Source organism: Aureobasidium melanogenum (assembly GCF_000721775.1).
Source record: "Aureobasidium melanogenum CBS 110374 unplaced genomic scaffold scaffold_5, whole genome shotgun sequence".
NCBI lineage: Eukaryota > Fungi > Ascomycota > Dothideomycetes > Dothideales > Saccotheciaceae > Aureobasidium > Aureobasidium melanogenum.
The window spans coordinates 869,562-887,045 of record NW_024470057.1 but is presented as its reverse complement, the minus strand read 5'-3'; the positions used below and the strand labels follow the sequence as shown (position 1 = coordinate 887,045).

Below are 17,484 nucleotides of genomic sequence, written 5' to 3'. Positions count from 1 at the left end.
TTTCGCGGCGGTAGATTGCAGATGGATAGCCGTGATATATATCAGAATCAACGGTCTGCTCGCTTCTTTGTTTAAACTCGCGGCAGAAGGAGTGGAAAGCTTCAGGGTTTCACCTTCCCCAGCTGCCAGTTTTCCCCCTTTGTAGCGGTCAAATTCAAGTTACCAAACAACCAAATCGACGTCAGATGCCTTTCTGTTGGCTGAGGAGCAGATTGTCTCTTGCCCTAGAGAACCAGACAGACTATCGATTGCGGGCGATAGGCAGGCGTGTGCATTGATTGTGATTGTCTGTGCACACGATGCTCACCCACATGCATGCCTGGATCTGGCTGCCGAAATGAAGATGTCCTCTACATGCGAAGACACTAGTATAAGCCACCCCATGACTCAGCGGTAAAGACGCGCGTGTCGCATAATTTGTGACAACTCGGCACAAGCAGAGTTGGTGAGTTTGATATTGTTATTGTCAATCTACAGTATAGGGGCAGGTAGTGGCTTGCTCTCCCCGGCTGCTGTGCAAAGCCGAAGCTCAATTCAAAGTCGAACCAATGATACTGACAACCCTCAGAGACGGCAATCTAGAGATATGAACATCATTTGGAAGCTTCCAGCCAACGGTTTGTGTCGGTATCCCTTGCATCGTAGGTCATGAGCTTGGACGCTGGGACCTGCATTAGCCTTCGGAGACAGGAGGGCGTAATCTCCCAAACAATCCCCCGGCCGACGTCGATCACACATCTCACGAGCCTTATAAACCAAAGCATTGCTCGACCTCGAACTGCTTCTTCGTCCTCACCATCCAACTCATTACAATAATCAGACTTCGGTCGTTACACTCTTTAAACACCAACTATCACTACATTCTTTAATAACCAACTCACCACCACCTTTTTTCCAACCACCACGACTTTTTAGCCCTTTCAAAACCAAACCACCAAATCAATCAAAATGCGTTTCGCTGTTGTTGCCTCTGCTCTCTTCGCCGGCCTTGCCGTTGCCGCTCCTGCCGTCACTGAGACCGTCCACTCTACTGAGGTTGAGACCATCACCTCCTGCGGTGTAAGTTGGATCTGATATATCAATATCCACGATCTCTATACTAATTCTCCTCCAGCCTGAGGTCACAAACTGCCCTGCCAGAACTCAATCTAGCAGCGTTGTTGTCCCTACTTCGGCTCCCGTTGTTCCTACTTCGGCCCCTGTTGCTGCCGCTGTCCAGAACACCTCTGCTCCCGCAGTTCCTGAGCTCTCCACTGTCACCCTTTACTCCACCAAGGCTGTCACCATCTCCTCGTGCGCTCCTGAGGTCACAAACTGTCCTTTGAGAATGTCATCTTCTCTGGTTTCCGTCGGAACCACCGTTGTTCCCGCCGCCCAGGTCCCTACCTCTGCACCTTTCGCCATGTCTAACTCCACCATGCCCGTTGGTGCCATGGGAACTGCTGCTTCCACTGGCTTCGGCGCTTCTGCCACTGGTGCCATGCCCTCATCCTACACTGGTGCTGCTGGCAAGCTCAACGCCGGTATGGCCCTTGCCGGTGTTGCTGGTTTCGCCGCTCTCCTCATCTAAGCGCAGAAATGCACTTTTCTGCTTTTTGATGTCTTTTTAGCGATGATTCCAACACCACACACATTTTTTTTTGATACGGCATTTTCTGTTTCTAGCAGCATACCAGGATGGACATACGACTCGGCCCCACGGCATCGAGCGATGATTCTGTTCTGAGGTTTTCCTTTGTTTTCACACATGCGAATTGTTTGCACACGCACAGCAAGGCACATAATCAGGGTTTCTCTGTTGTTTCGAACTGCGATACTCCCTGTACAACTTCGCATTTGAAGGTCGTTTGGAGGGGTCTTTACAAATGGAAAAAAAAGTCAACTGGAATATCGTCTGTGCCTTCTTCACATGTGATTAGTGTCCATCTCCTTCGTTCTATTGTGAAGAAACTAGAGTAGCACTGACACGATTCCGTGTTCGTAGCTAATCAACCTCATAGCTATCAATTGAGCGCCGCCATCTGCCGGCACCGGAACATTCATCAGGAAGGTGCGAACGCCTCATCAAGGAAGTGGATATTGATTTGATGAGCTAGTCGATTCTTGATATCGATCAACTCAAGAATTGATGTTCACAACGCACCGGGTCAACATGCTCAGTATGGGTCAAGGGAAGCATCGAGAATCGATTTTGTTGTGTTCTTAGGGTATGCTAATGCGAACAAGCAGTCAGTTTTGTAGAGCATGCCCGACTAATTCCAAATTGTCCAAACCATCCTTACAGCATTGCAAGCGCATCGATCGAGCGAGCAACGAAACCATTCAAAAATTTAAGGTCCCGACAATCACTCGACATCTTCAGGCTTGATCTCAACATCATCGACAATCTGCACCTTGATACTGCCTTGACTCAGATCGGCACAGATGTGCATGGCGTCAACTGCCTCGTCAAGCGCAAACACATGTGACACCAATGGCTTCAGGTCCATCAATTTGCCCTTTACAGCCGCAATACCTGCAGGCCAGGTATCGGTATATCTGTTGATGAACTTGAGATTGATCTGTATTGTCTCGAGTCAGCAAATTTCACCTTCCCAAGGACAAAAAAAGGAAGGAAGAGAGGAAAGCACTTACCTCGCCAAGACTCATATGCATGAAAGGGATATTGTTGACCACAGGTCTACCAACTCCAATCACCATCACAGTACCTCCTCTGCGCACTGCAAATGCTGCAGTTACGATGCTGCTCTCTACACCTGTACACTCGAGCACGGTTTCCGGACATCCGTACTCTGACTCTCCAAATAGCTTTCTAATGCTCTTTGCATTGTCTTCCGGGCTTAAGTCTTTCTGGACTTGGTAAGTCTCGCACTCAGGAACCAGCTTTTTGGCAAAGGCGAGACGCTTGGGTTCTAAATCTGTGATGACCAAGGGATGTGCGCCAGACGCACGAGAAGAAAGAAGAGCGATCAGACCAATTGGACCAGCGCCACAAATCACAGCACCACGACCTAGAGTCAGTCCTGCACGACGAATGCCATGAAGTACAACAGAAAGAGGCTCGAGAAGTGCGCCTTCCGCAAAGCTAACGTCTTCTGGGATCCTGATTTGTATCAACATTTGCTTCCAAGACGGCAGGAGTCCAGAGAGGAAAGAGCTTACTTGTGCAACCATTTTGCAGCGTGCACCTTGAAGCGTTGGAGGGTGCCGTGGTAAGGCCACACACCAGAAAACTTGACATCTTCGCAAAGATTGTAACGACCTTCTCTGCAGAGCCAGCAGTTCTCGCAGGGCATGCCAGGTTCAACTGCTACCCTATCGCCTGTTTTGCCAAAGAACGTCAGCGTTTCTATCCAATCTTCCGTTTCTTCTTCCTTCCTGTTGCTATTTACTCGTTTGTTCTTTCCATTTTACATTCTGTCGCTGTTCCTCATTGTCCGCTCTTTCCTGTTCTGACACTTTCCTCCATTCGGCAAGTAGAAAGCTCCTCCTTCAAGAATCCAGATCGAAGCAAGAACAGCGATCAACGAAACGAAGAAAGCACTACTCACCAACAGCAAGACCCTCAACTCCCTCTCCGAGTTTGAGCACAACACCGGAAGCCTCATGTCCAAGGATACAATCACTTTCCACAACTAAAGGGCCAATACGTCCAGTCTTCCAAAAGTGGATATCTGATCTGTTTGCCATCGTCAGCATCAGCACTCACAAGACCAGCAGTTCCTTTCCGACAATTCGAAACAATCCGACTCTTCTTTCGTAAATCTTGTCCAACAATGCAACAATGACGAGGAGGCAGGCAGTAAACATAAACTCACCCGCAGATACCCGTGCACTTGATATGCAGCAATACCTCTCCGTGTCCTGGTTGCTCGATCGGTGCTTCAGCCATCTTGATCTGATGATCTGCCGTCACTTGTAGAGAAGGGTTGGTTTTGTGAATAGGAGCCATGATTGTAGAGAGACTATGTATCGTCGTCCTTTATAAGCTCTGGTAGATCGATCTTCTCTCTCCCGGGTCCAAGGCAGTCACAGAGACCCTGTCGACCTGTCGGTTGGATAAAAAGATGGGAAAGAGCTTTGCATCCTTCCAAGCTGTCTGCTCATCCATTTGGTCTTATGTAGCTACAATCATGATCATGGTGGTTCGGATCGCTCTGCATGGCGCTTCATATTACTGTTTTGAGAAAGCCCGCCGGATTACCAAGTGCGGGGGTTCGATTGACGGCAGCATCATGAACACCTCACTTGTCTTTTTTGGCTAATCTAAGAGCCAACGATCACCGTGCATGAACTACGATCTTCTTCTCGAAAGCTTCGACGTTTAAAAGCATATTGTTTCCATTGACTGCAAAGAAGGGGCTGCTAACATTGCCCTCCCGACTAATCTCGGTATCTCTCTCTCTCCTTTCAAAAGCACGCCTACTAAAGCACACTCTCCTCCAGTACCAAAGAAAATGGAATGACTGAACCAACGCGCCGACCGGAATTTCCCCTCTTGAGCGCCTGTTCATGATTTTGTTGCCCTTCAAGACTCCGTGAGTTGGGACCATCTGAAAACGCCTGAATGAACACCTACCAATTGAACAACAATCGAAGTATGTTGTCATTAAACACATGACTTGAGCTTCTTGTCAGTATTCTTGCACTGCTTGCGGCGCTTGGCAATCTTGACTGCGTCAGTTGTCGATGAAGGAGCCTTCTTGATCTTCGGCTCAACAACAGTCTTGACAGACAACTTCACCTTGCTGGCTGTCTGGATGGCCTTGCTGCGTTTCTCAACAGAGGTGGATCTCTTGAGAGCGTTGAAGCTAGAAAACTTCTTCTGAAGCTCTGCAAATCTCATCTTCATGGATGCCAAACTTTGAGAAAGTCCCGGCTTGGGCTTGATGATGTTATGCTTGGCAGTGGTAGACTTACGAAGAAGCCTTGTTCTGATCTTGAGAGCATTGTTGCGAGCTCTAATGAAGTGGCGTCTCTGAGGGATGGCGCTCTTGACGAAAGCACCGAGATCTGAAGTCTTGTTGTAGGCAAGACCACCAACATAGGACAAGCTATGAGACGTGTGATTCGATGCGGCACTGATAGCATCGCCTGTGGACTTTACACCTCCGAGGAGGTTGCTTCCAAGAGACCTGACGCAGTAGACCGACGTGTTGAAGACGGAGTGAACATCAGAGAAGACCTTGGCTTGGGCAAGCTTAGCCGCATTGTGAACTACAGTAACATCCTGCTGAACGCCCTTCGCGGCATTCTCGTAGGTGGCACGCTGAAGGAGACGATTGCCAAGATCAACCTTGACTGTCTCATTACGTAGAGGCAGGTGGGTTGAGAGCACGCTGATCTGAACCTGACCATAAGCATCAGTGGAAGGCAGCGAGATGGCCAGTACTCCATCAACGACCCGGGTGTTGTTGACGTTGGCCAGAGTTTTGCCGTTCTTGAAAACACCAATCTGGGCAGATTTCCAGTAAGCCTTGGGAAGGGAAACGAGGAGCTGATCCGACTTGGCGACGTGGACGTGAACAGTTGTGGGGAAGGCAAGAGCAGTAGTCTTAGAGTTGCCGATGATGCTTGCAGTGACTGGATAGTGGAGAACATCGCTTGCGTTAACGTTGGCAAGTCCGGAGCTGTTCAGAGCGGCTTGGAGCATAGATGTGCGGTGAGCCAACTCTGAGGCAGGGCTCTGCTGTTGAAGGAAGTAAACAGGCAAGCTGGCCGCGAAGAGAAGCACGAGCAGTGCGAAGAGGCTCTGGGCTGCTTTCTTGATGACCAGAGAATTGAGGAGGGACATCAATTTGTATGGTTCAGACAGCTTGGTGGACTGAACAAGGGACTCGTCCATCTTAGGCGCATCGAGCTCCTTGGCCATATCAGTGAGGTAGGCAAGGTGACGACTCAAGATCTCATATTCAAAAGCATGGAAAGCGCTCTCTGACAAGGGCACCTCCTTGATCATGACCTTTTCGTCTTCTTCAGCAGCCAGGGAAAGACGGAGACAGTGCTCGCCTTGAGCAGTTTGTGGAATGACACATGCCAGGTCGGTATCACCGAAAGAGATGTCGAATGACTCATCTTGGACCTCCACCATAGGTATCTTTTGGTCAGCCACCATCTTGGCGAAGATGACCCAGGCATTGTCGTAGTTGGCGCGATGAAGAACAACCAAGTCAGGTCTCGAGATGTTAAATCTAGACTTCGACCCGTCAGACTTCTCGATAGCAGGTCCGACGCCAGGGGTAACATCGAATGTGCTGGCGCGGTCGATCTGAACAGGCGAGGGAAGGTCAGATAGAGAGTGCAAGATGGCCTCATCAGACGGGGCGCAGGATGCTGCGTCCAACATGGCTTCCTCATCAGCTGAGTTGCCAGTCATGGCGCCATAGAACTTGGCCATGAGGTTGACAACGTCCATGTTGCTGTGAGTAGTATCACCCAAGTACACCAAACGTAGAGGGCGGTCAGGCAACTGATAAGGCTTCTCAGCGAGGGACAAGCCAACGACACGGGCGTGCTCAGGTGTGGTGTTTGGCTTGATGGCGGGCTCGGAAGTGATGTGAGGCATGCGCTGAGCCATGGTAGGGGTGTCGGGAATGATGGTTCTATCACTCATCGTGACATGCTCCATCTCTTCTGCGGAAGGTTCGGTCTCCTGATAGCGAGCACGAACAGCGAGAGCGGGAATCTCGTCGTAGTTGATCTCATCATACTCGGCATCACTGGCGTGTTCACTGATGGTGTCGCCGGAGATGTTCGATCCAACGTCGCTGACGCTGCGAGCATCAGACTCAGGTAAGCGGGTTGTCAGGGTAGGTAGGGAAGGGGTGAAGCCGTCTATGTCCACGCAGTCGTCGGAGTCGTAGGCCTCCTCGTGATCAACGAGGGGCTCAGTGTGAACAGTCATGGTGATCGAAGATGTTGCTTCACAGAGTGCGTCTTCTAGCAATGTCAGAATGCGATGCAGAGATGGCAGGATGAGGGAGGGAGGGTACAAGAAGTAGAATTAGGATGTGCAAGTGATGAAGACACAAAGTGTTGGCTGTCGTGTTGCGAGCAGAACGGTCTGCGTGTCAGTAGCAATTTCCACCTTTCACAGAAAGAGGTGTGGGTGATGTCGTCGTAGATCACGCCCAAAAGAAGAAGTCACGGTTTGTTCGGGCAGCTGGCAACCCGGTCAGAAACGAACGAGCTGACGAGCCAAGTTGGCAGTGAAGTGGAAGGGGTGTAGAAGAAAGAAACCTTCTGATGAGGACCCAGCTTATCTGAAGTCTCCCCGTTGAGTGGCAGAGGTAACAGCTTACCAGGCAGATTATTGGGCCGCTGCAGCCTGGGAGGAGGGGTAGACCAATCGGGTGGGCCTTGTCTTAACCTAGAGGGGGGCAGTTGCGTCGATATGAGTTCTTTCTGTTCTGCTTTAAGAGGTGACGCCTTGACAAGTTCAGCCAAAAGCCTGCAATACAAGTCTGCAGAGTTCTTGACGATAGGAAGGAAAGTACGATGTACTGTATTGCCCCGACAGAAGCAGAAATCAAGGTGGTGCAAACACCCCGCAGTCACGATAAGACAAGCTTTCAGAGCTGCACCATGATGGGCTGCCGCCTTGCATGTGACGAATAGATAGGCCTTTGAATATCTCAGCAAACACGGAACCGACTCTTGTTGAGCGACCATTCGTGCCTTAAACCATGTTTATGACTACAAGTCCGCTCACAAGATCGATCTACCATACTGCCTTGATTTCGCTCTGTCATAGTAAGCAAAGACATAACCACACGATTTGTACTTGGAAGAAAAACCGTTGATTCGTATCTGTATCGTTACTATATCATGTACGATCAAGAATCAAAGAAAAGCTGCTGAGAAAACTAGAGGTCAGCGGAGGCACAATATGACCGAAGTTGGGATCCAGGTTTTGTATCCACATATACCGTCCATTCAAACCGATCAGATAACGCCGTCCATGATCGCTGCAAAAACGACTCGCGCCTCTCATGCGTATACAACAGCCAATATTACATCCTCGATCATGCTGGCGGCCCGGGAGTGATCCAACCTCCCGCCACATCTACCCAGTTGGGTAGACAACTGCCTTCTTTGAGCTCGACCTCTGGGACCTCGGGATCGCATCTGCATCTGCAGCCAACACCGTTTTCCTTCTCTTCATCCCACTCCTCCCAGTATGCATCTTCTTCAATTCTCTTCTTTTCGTCTGTTGTTGTCATCTCAAGGTAAGGTTGGCGAGGTTCCTGGCGAGCCTTTGCGTTTGCTGGACAGTGAGCGATTGTTGTGTGGCGGTAGCCAATGTCGCGGAAGTAGTGGATCTGCGAGGGAGACAGGAGAACACCCGCTGCCAGCGAGTGGATAGGTGCATCACCCCACTATAAAAAGTTAGTATCATGCAGAGAGCTATGGTCCAAGAAGTGCGTCTTACTCTTTCCATCCAGAAGCCTCCACTGCGATCCATCATCTGGAAGAAGTCCTCGTACTCCTTGCTTCGGAACCAGTCAAGTCTGGCAATTTCAAAGTTACTCCAGAAATGGCACATGTTGTAAGTTTCGCCCTCCATGGACTCGGGATCTACATCGGGGATAGTGCCAGCGCCAGGTTCTGTCTTGAGAATGTCTTCAGGGAGAGGCTTCTTGTACTTAGGGTCGTCCTTAGGCAATTCGGCTGCCGGCTTCTCAGGCTTTGGCTCCAGGAACATCTCCCAGAGACCAGTCGAGGTGATGTTGTTAACTCGCTTGTAGGCCGAGGCATATCTGAAGATATTGGGCACAGTCTCCTTGAGCTCCTTGACTGCAATAGTAAATCCATAGGTCTTGTTGTTGCGCTCCATATGGATGAAAGGATCGCTGAGAAATGTCAGTAAACCACGTTCAGAGGCCTGTGCTGTAGCAAAACATACTAGGTGATGTCGCAGAAGTACTTGATCTCGGGCTCAACACGCCAGTACCAGTCGTACTTCTGTAGAAGTTCGTGCTTGTAGAAGAAGCTGTGGATGTCAGTACAGTTTCAGGCCTTGGGAACAGATTGCAGGCATACCCGGAGTAGAATCTACACATGTGGTGATAACTCTCCATACCACCGTACATGATGGCGGCATCACCCTGTTTTCTGATGCCCTCCTTGGCCACGTTGTGGTCGACCCAGTCAGGGAAGCCCCACATGGTGGAATCGATCTTGCCGAATTCAACATTCGCGCTGACGTGCTTACGGACCTCGTCTTTGAAGGTCGAGTTGAAGTCGCCATCGTTCAGGAAGACGTATGGGTAGTGGAACCATCTGTTGAAATGTCTTTCAACCGACTTGAGTGACTGAATCACACCCTCGAGTTCCTTGTTGCGAGCGAGGACGACGAAAGCTGCGTTGGCGCGCGGTTGGTTGGTCTCGAGGGCAGGGTCTTGACAACCTGTGACGAAGACCTTATCGTGCTTCTCACTGATTTTTCTGCAAGACGAAGTGTTAGCGCAGATATGTCAAGTAACAGGAGAAAGTAGCGTACCTGATGGAGGGGGGAGCGCCAGCGGGCATGAGTATCCTGCCGGCCTCGGTAGGGTGCCGCACGAAGAGCAGCAGTATTAATATTACAATCAAGCAGGGGAACAGCAGGACCAGGCCCAGAGGTATTGAGATGCGCGAGTTCTCTCTTAGGCGTATGCGTCTGCGGAAGAAGGCTAACCTCGGGGTCATCTTCTCTGCACTCTTGGACAAATCGTCGTATGAAGGCATCCTTTGCGCTGTGGGTAGTCGCTTGCGAACATCCTGTAGGAAGTTCATGTTGTATGGAGGCGGCAGTGGGTGCTACGCAGACGCGAAGCTATAGCAAGCGACGAGCAAGGATTTCGGGTCGGGGATTGAATTGACGATGAGGTATGCGGCGTTGCAAAGCTGTTCCAGACGAGTAATGAGCGACCGACAGAGCGTGTCAAGGTGGAGCGGACGTCGCTGTTCAAGGAGACGCCGACAGGTGTGCGTTGACTGGACGCATATGAAGGATACTCGAGGCCGAAACGAGATTTCGACGGGTCGTGATTGGCGACTTGTCGCAGTGTGTGATGAAAGGCAAGGATCAAGTTAGGGGCTCAGTGGCTGGCTCAGAAAGGGTCTCGCTACGGATAGAACTAGGCCGAGCTGTTCGCGTGCTGTCTTTTTTATGCGCCTATATCGACTTCAATCCGTGTCTATGGAGGCTTCTAAAGGTGTGCCTTGTCGGCGGACTGCTCGAGAGACGTCTGACAATCGTAAATGCCTGTCAAAGTTGCTGTAGCTGCCACCTGTGTCCAACTCGTCGTGATTGCTTGTTCCTTCTAATTACGCAACCTAGCCCTTGGCACCCCCGAGTGTTTTGTGCAATCGCTGGTCCACGCTCGCCCATCTCCACCATTCTCAATTATCAGCATCCGAGCTCCTCTTTCCTCTCGAGCCAAGCAGTCCAAATCTTGCTGTGTGCATCCTCATCGTGTTGAAAGGTATCTAACGCATGTAGCTGGGGAAATTCATGATTTCATGATGCAACTATGGAATTGGACTGTTTCCGCTAAGAAGCAACAAATATGGACTCTCTATAGACAGTATTTGTCTGCGGATGAGATTGTGCCTTCTCATAGCGTCTACCTTACTATATGTTGTCGTCGGAATATGACGAAATTCAAGTACTTTTGAACACGAAGATGATAAATTGTTGTCACACCAATCACATCCCCGAGTGATCAAGTATTCGAGCAAGTTGATATTGGAAATGGAGTCTTGGAAATACAGACTGCGTCGACGCCTCAGACGAAAGGTGTACAATTTTTATATCTCTCGCCGACACCGATTTTGATTCCGAACTCATCCAAGTTCATATATTCGGGACGCTATAAGCTCTCTGCATACAATCATGATTTCAAAAAAAGGTATACCCTTGTCGTTTTCTGGATTGGCGAAGAAAGACTTCTAGGGTCAGGGTCATCCCACTTCAAACCGAAACTCCAAACACGAGCATCTACGACCTTTCCGTCCACTGATACCAACACACAACAATCATGAGCAACATCAAATCAAAAGACATTTCCTACGACAAATCGGCCTCACAGCCAGCATTTCTGCAGCGCCTACGCGATCAAAACAGCGCAATCTCTGCTTCCGGCCGCCACGAACAACCTGTTGCCCGCGCGCAGCGAGCAAAAAAGTCTGGCGATGATGATGACGACGCGCCAACTTACGTGGTAGAGGGAAGCTCTGAAACGCTGACAAAAGCCGAGTATGAAAAACTCGCTACTGGCGGTGGCGAACAAAGTGATGCAAAGTCGAAGTTTGCCGATGTCAAGGATATGGTGACTGGAGAATTGACAGGAGACTCGCCAAAGGCTTCGGGGGCATTGCCTGATGAGAGTGATGCACCTGCTCGAGCATCTGCGACTGTCGATGCAGGAAAAGCGACCAAGAAGCGCAAGGTGGCTAAAGTGGTGGGAGGTGATGATGATGAAGAAGATGAAGCAAACACCAAAGACACAAGCAAAGACGAAAGCAAACCAAAAAAGGTCAAGAAAAAGGGCAAGCCGATAAAGCTTTCTTTTGGCGACGAGGAATGAAAAAGTTGTTTTTGATGGCTATGTACAAATATCTACAATGGCGGCAGCTCCTCACGGTCGATGGGACACACGAGTCTGAACTTCATCCAACCCTCTAAACAACTAGAGTGGAAGATGTGTCTACAGGGTGTAACCATGTACCTTCTGCGCTCCAAAACCAAAGATCCAGTCGAAAGGCCCTCAGAAGCAGACTCCCCATTCAACACAGGCACCTCAATCTCATGCATACAAATGGCACAATCGAAGACACGCTTGCCTTTGTCCTTGGCCTCCTTTTCTTGCTCGGGTGAAGGCATCGAAGTGGTCGCTCCAATAGGCAGATTGTTGGCCTCCTCGTCGTCCCGAAGGATTGGGTGGTAGTCATAGGCGGGTGGCACCCAGTTGCCGCTCACGAACCAGCGAGGACCTATGATCTCCTGACTCAACAGCAACAACACTTGGATCCATACCCAGGCAGCTAGTATCCCAAGATCAATCAAATCAACAGCAGCGAAAAGCACGTTCTGCCCATAACCATAGAAGTAAGCAAACGGCAGAAGCCGCAGAAATGATTGACCAGCCACAAAGTCCCATCGCAAAGCGTGTCGACAATTGCGCATGCAGTTACGGTGGACTTGCGGCACCCAAAAGGATAAATAGCAGAATGCCAAGATTGTGAAGTAGCCTCGTCGAAGCGCTGGCGGCCATGAAGTTGCGTTGAGTGAGAGGAACAATGTTGCTAGAAGCAGGAAGTAGAAGCGAGTGTAGAGAGAACCAAATCCGGGGGCACGTTGACCAGCCTCTACGCCTGTAGCCGCAGCATTGGGAGTATCCTCTTCAGCCTGCATGTCTTGATCAGAAGGAATGAAGACTGGTGTGGCTCCTGTGTCAACTGGTCGTGTTGCTGTCACAGGTTGAGGTAGAGTTTCTGCACCTGCAGGAGTAATGACTGGCAGCTGTGATAGTGCCAGTGGTTGAGCGGGTGTACTCTCTGTAGCGCCTGCCGGGGTTGAAGTAGGAGCTGCAGTTGTGGCAGCAGTTTGCTGTCGTCGTTGTCGTTCCTGTCTTTCCCTGCGTTCCCTCTCCGGTGCCTGTACAGCCCATATGTCCATCAAGAACCTCATGCCAAAGAAACTAACGCTCATGAAGGCCAAGAAAGCAGTGGCAATCACGGGCACCCAGAGAGCCTGGATGAACAGACTGATCAAGCAGAGAACCATCGTGGTGAAGCCGTCTCCAAGTGACAACATGCTGATTGTATAGAAGCTGATCCTGCTCCTTGTAGAAGGGGTACTCGCGTCTCGCATTTGCCGCAAGAAAAAGAACAACTGGCCACCAATAACGGCAGCGAAAAGCAGTAGATGGCTTCTTGCCCGCTCATACTCGACCTCGATTTTGAGACCGCGGAGATGGTTTGCTTCTTGTGGTGCAATATCTGGCGGACCTTTTGATTCGAGCACAAAGCCACAATCTGGCGAGAAAGCCACCATGGAAAACGCTATCTGCTGAGGAGAAGGGATGGATGCACCAGTCGGGAATCGAATCTCCTGTTCGATGAAGGATAAAAGAGTTTCCTGATCAGGGCCAGGCTTGACCCCAGGTACTGGAACCAAGTGCTGCTGCAGGTAGACAACCAAGTCACACGTAGGAGCTATCAGAGAGTCCGAAGTGCCTTCAGGAGTTGGCGCCCAAGGTGTGAAGCTTTGGAGAAGACCGTCTTCTTGCTTGTCGATAGACATCCCTATCGTGTGATTGAGCAACTCTTGAGCGAAGCGAAAGTTGTGGTCCGAGAGAGCCATATGTGGTAGACCGAATATTCCAGCAAACTTGTCCGTAGTGGTAGCTAGTATGATATGCCCGGTCTCGAGGAAGTGGACGCCAAACAGCTTGCTATCCCAAGAGTCGCCCGCCTCTTCGTCTCCAACCGAGATCTGAGCCTTGACCTCCCTAGCCACTCTCTTATCCCCATGCCAAAGCAGTGTGTCTTGTGTATCCGCCTCTTCGAACCAGACTTCGAGCGACCCAGACTTTGCAGTGACATTCTTGCTAAAAGAATGGATCGGGATAGGACCAAAAGGACCAATGGACGAGTACTCGGACATGTTCAGCCTGGGCGGCACCACCGATGTTTGTATGGGCGAGCGAATCCATTCGCCGTACAAAGTTCCAGTCACATTCTGATATAGTGGTAGTGGTGGTTGGTCGTCATTTTTGCCATCAAGACGCGCCAGATTATCATGACCCAAGGCATGTGCAGACTGTTGCCTGGCTCGCTCCTTGACAAGAGGTAGTGCTTGCCATACGAACGTGTCGTTCTCCCGAAACCCGCTGATATTCAGCCATCTGTCCTGCGTGGGATCGAAGTCCCCAAACCGTGTTTGATTGAGCACAGTCAAGTCATGGCGTTCGGCAGCGACGATGTGTTCGAGGCGCGAGCGAGCGCGTACAAGGGGTTCCTGTCCAGGTGGCGGCGAGAAGAAGATGAACAGAAGAATGACCAGTGCGACAATGGCTCTCGGATCGGCCATTACTTAGGTTGTGTTCCATCCATCCATTCTACCTTGGTGAACAACTCGCCTATGACGCTCTTGTCGTTGTCAATTCGTGTCAGCTCGGACCCTGCTCGCGTGCCTCGGCTCACCACTACAAATGCATCACGACTTAGTCTTTTCTGTGGACAATCTCAAGTCTTGAAGAACAGGACAATACTCAAAAGGCAATCTGAGGATAGAATAGCATTACTGTTGCAAGTATGAGGGGTATTGAACTATAGAAGAGAAGAGAAGTGCACAATTCAAAAGCTGAACGGTACTAGCGAATTCCTTTTGGTTCCCAAAAATGAAAGATGAACGGATGCCTGCTCCTTGCGCCCTTTTGCGCCTTTCCCAGTGTTGGAGTCGATTGCCTTTGCCCATTGATACGGCAACTAGACGCCATGACCGCCGAGATGGCCAGGCGCAGGTCCGTCCAAATCGACCCGCATCACTCTGCTTCGAATATCACCGCTCTCCCTGACGAGGTTGCCGAAGTACTTTCTCGCAACTTCGCTTTCGCTTTGAAGTTTGATTTTCTCCTTGCGTTCGTCGAGAAGCTGCTCTACACTTCGCTGAAGACCCTCACGAAGCTTGTCAGCAGGGAACTTGAGTGCTCTCCTAACCTCGGACGAGATTCGTGTAGCGTTGGCGTGCGTGTAGTCTAGCTCTGCAAGCTGAGCCGAGAGCTTCTGTGAGAGTCGTCGGGGCAGCGAATGAGGAATTGAGCTCAAAGCATAGGAAGCACCAAGGGCAATTGCAAGGACAATGCCGGGGATCATCAGTCTGCGCAAGTTGTTGGGACCGATAACCTTTGCAGCACCGAGAACACCATCGACCCAACCAACACCACCGAACACACGGCCACCGACAACTCCAGCAATTGTGACAGCCATACTTGCTCCTGCAACCTTCTCTTGGCGTTCCCATAGACTTGCCAAATCAAAGAAGTCTGACATCTCAACGTCAACGTCAACTTGTCGTGTCAAGGCATCCCTGCGCGAACGGAACATGTATTCCGATTTGAAGGTCAGGTCCTCATAATCGTCGCCGAGGTGGAGAACTCCGAGATTCTTGATGCCCTCGACTCCCTTTGACGTGTGGTCTCTAGCGGCTTCCTCGCAGTCATGGACTGAGCGTGTAATCTGTTCTAGCATAGCTGACTTCAGCTCATCTGCGTACTCGTAGACGCTGAATAGACCAGGGTATTCGACGCCCAGGTTTTGCTCTCCGACACGAGCAATTGTGTTATTGATGGTGTCGCGGGATGCCTTGTAAATCTCCGATGCAGTCTCATCGATAGTGAAATCAACACCTTCCCCAGCCTCAGAGCGAGCCTTCTTGGACTTCTCGTACACGGGCTCAAGCTCTTTGAGTTCCCTAGTAACGCGGTCGAGCTCGTTCTGAGCAACCTCCTTGTTCACAGTAGCAAGGTTTCCGAGATCGCCGAGAACGTTAAGCAGGTAGGTCTTTGCAGGAGCAAGCTTGGAACGTGCTCTCTTCTCGAGCACAAAGCGACGCAAAGATGCCTCGAGTTCGTTGAAATCGTCGATCTTTTCTTGTTCTTTGCCCTTGCCTTTATCTTTCTTGTCAGAAGGCTCATCGTCGTTGCTAGGATCGCCACCAGGGCCACCGCTGCTTGAGCTGGACCCACTTCCTGAGCCACCAGGACCGTCCGGACCGCCAGCAGGAGCAACGGGAATAGCGTTGCTTGAAACAAAATGGACGAGCTCAGAAGACTCCTTGAAAGTGGCAGGGCTGAGGTGATTGACTTGCTTTAAGATCATTTCCTGACATCTCTTCTTGTCGCGAATGTTATCGTAACCATTGACAACCATGAACATATAGGCCTTTTCGCGGGCGGCGTTGAAGATGAATTCCTTGGCTGAGAGCGTGAAATGGTTAGCAGCAGAGACAACGAAGACGACGACATCAATCTCCTCCTGTCGAGCAAAGACTGCAGTGGTCTTGAGCGAATCGTTGTTCAGACCAGGTGCATCAATCAGAGCGATGTCGACCACACCGTTGTTGAGCAGTGATTGGTCTACTGAGCGAACATCCCTGATGTATACCTTGCACTGTGACCATTTTTCGTTGTCGATTACAATATCTTCAAGATGTTCCAGACCGAAGACAGCATAAGTGCTTTCGTCGTGGCGATTGTACTCGATACCATTTGGAATAGCGTGAACTTCTTCAACACCTCCGTTCTCGCGACAGTCCAGTACTTCACAGAAGATACTAGTGCATGGCTGTTGATCCTCAGGAAGGACTTTGCGTCTTAGGAGAGCATTGCAGAAGGTGGACTTTCCCGCGTTGAGATCACCAGTAATCAAAACTTTGCTGGAAGTGTCCTCGATGCGATCTCTTAGCGAAAACAGGTGTCGGACGCTGTTGTTGATCTGGCCGTCAAGAAGCGAGGCTATTGACTGCTTTTCCAAAGAGTGAACCAGCTCGGTTTGATGTACGCCCTCCATCTTCAATTCGATCTTGAGAACCGAAAACTGTTGAGACAGCTGTGGTGTCACCAGCCTGGGTTCTGCAGCTGGAGCACGAGCAGCAGCTCCGCTAGACTCAGGCTCCATCATGTCTTCGCCTATGGTAGTACCAGCGCGACGAGGGGCTGGTCGTCTGGATATCTCAGGAGCATGGTGGTTGTCGAAACCGGATTGAGTATGGACGAGACCAGGTCGAGGGTCTGGATGGAAGCGAGGTGCGGGAGCTGGACGTTGGACGGAAGGATAGTGGGCAGGCCATTTTGAATTCATCTCTTGTAACTTCTTCAGAGTGTCGACAGTCTCGGAGATGGCACGGCCGAGTGCGGTACGGTTCTGGTTGTATTGGAGTTGGTGTACATGGCTGGTGATGGCGCGTCTTTCGTTGTCGGCTATGGTATGGTCAGAATTTTGTGTTTGTCTTGAGTTGTACAGGCGATGCTCACAAGTAGCGCTTTGACCTGTGGCCAGATTCATAGGATCTTGGTCAAAAGTGGGATCAAAGGTGGCGCCGTCAGCGATGCTTCCCCCATAGCCAGAGTCGTTGTCCAGCATGGCGGCAAGGCGAGCGGCATGTTCAGAAGTCGAGCCGTTCCCGACGGTCATGTACTGAGGGCGACCAGGGTGGCGGCGCATAGGTGAAGGCGAGCTGTTCGAGGGTGTGGCACGGCCACTGCCAGAGGGAGAGCCTGAGCTCATGATGTGCTGGTGTTGTGTAGGGTGGCGCTCAGCACATTCCAGGTCTGAGGAGTTTCAAAAGATTGGCGTGGGATAGTAAAAAGTCGCAGGTCGTCGTCGTTGGTAGGTGGTGTGACAAGCAGCACGAGAGACTGTAAAAGTGTCAAAAGAACAAGATTGGCGAAAGTATGAGTAGTCTGACGAAAGGTTTGGCCGTTCATGCCGTTT

General features: G+C 50.5%; 6 protein-coding genes across 6 annotated transcripts; 2 read left to right on the top strand and 4 right to left on the bottom strand.

The window, feature by feature from the left end:
* Positions 1-948: 948 nt before the first annotated feature.
* On the top strand, positions 949-1,570 carry M437DRAFT_64485 (uncharacterized protein; the record flags this gene model as incomplete). The annotated part of the gene is made up of 2 exons (XM_041024432.1): positions 949-1,059; positions 1,115-1,570. The coding sequence occupies 2 exons, from the start codon at positions 949-951 to the stop codon at positions 1,568-1,570; spliced, it is 567 nt and encodes a 188-aa protein (XP_040881890.1).
* Positions 1,571-2,345: 775 nt separating this feature from the next.
* Positions 2,346-3,952, bottom strand: M437DRAFT_44188 (sorbitol dehydrogenase; the record flags this gene model as incomplete). Its single annotated transcript, XM_041020869.1, has 5 exons — positions 2,346-2,561; positions 2,635-3,103; positions 3,163-3,322; positions 3,552-3,679; positions 3,819-3,952. 5 exons carry the CDS (start codon positions 3,950-3,952, stop codon positions 2,346-2,348), a joined length of 1,107 nt encoding a protein of 368 aa, XP_040881889.1.
* Positions 3,953-4,609: 657 nt separating this feature from the next.
* On the bottom strand, positions 4,610-6,904 carry M437DRAFT_73783 (uncharacterized protein; the record flags this gene model as incomplete). Its single annotated transcript, XM_041026106.1, has 1 exon — positions 4,610-6,904. The coding sequence occupies one exon, from the start codon at positions 6,902-6,904 to the stop codon at positions 4,610-4,612; it is 2,295 nt and encodes a 764-aa protein (XP_040881888.1).
* Positions 6,905-8,024: 1,120 nt separating this feature from the next.
* M437DRAFT_73782 (glycosyl transferase) lies at positions 8,025-9,777 on the bottom strand (the record flags this gene model as incomplete). The annotated part of the gene is made up of 5 exons (XM_041026105.1): positions 8,025-8,378; positions 8,432-8,852; positions 8,906-8,992; positions 9,043-9,447; positions 9,503-9,777. The coding sequence occupies 5 exons, from the start codon at positions 9,775-9,777 to the stop codon at positions 8,025-8,027; spliced, it is 1,542 nt and encodes a 513-aa protein (XP_040881887.1).
* Positions 9,778-11,024: 1,247 nt separating this feature from the next.
* On the top strand, positions 11,025-11,573 carry M437DRAFT_82852 (uncharacterized protein; the record flags this gene model as incomplete). The annotated part of the gene is made up of 1 exon (XM_041027820.1): positions 11,025-11,573. One exon carries the CDS (start codon positions 11,025-11,027, stop codon positions 11,571-11,573), a length of 549 nt encoding a protein of 182 aa, XP_040881886.1.
* A 32-nt stretch (positions 11,574-11,605) lies between these two features.
* M437DRAFT_73780 (uncharacterized protein) lies at positions 11,606-17,277 on the bottom strand (the record flags this gene model as incomplete). The annotated part of the gene is made up of 3 exons (XM_041026104.1): positions 11,606-14,082; positions 14,556-16,970; positions 17,025-17,277. The coding sequence occupies 3 exons, from the start codon at positions 17,275-17,277 to the stop codon at positions 11,606-11,608; spliced, it is 5,145 nt and encodes a 1,714-aa protein (XP_040881885.1).
* Positions 17,278-17,484: the final 207 nt, after the last annotated feature.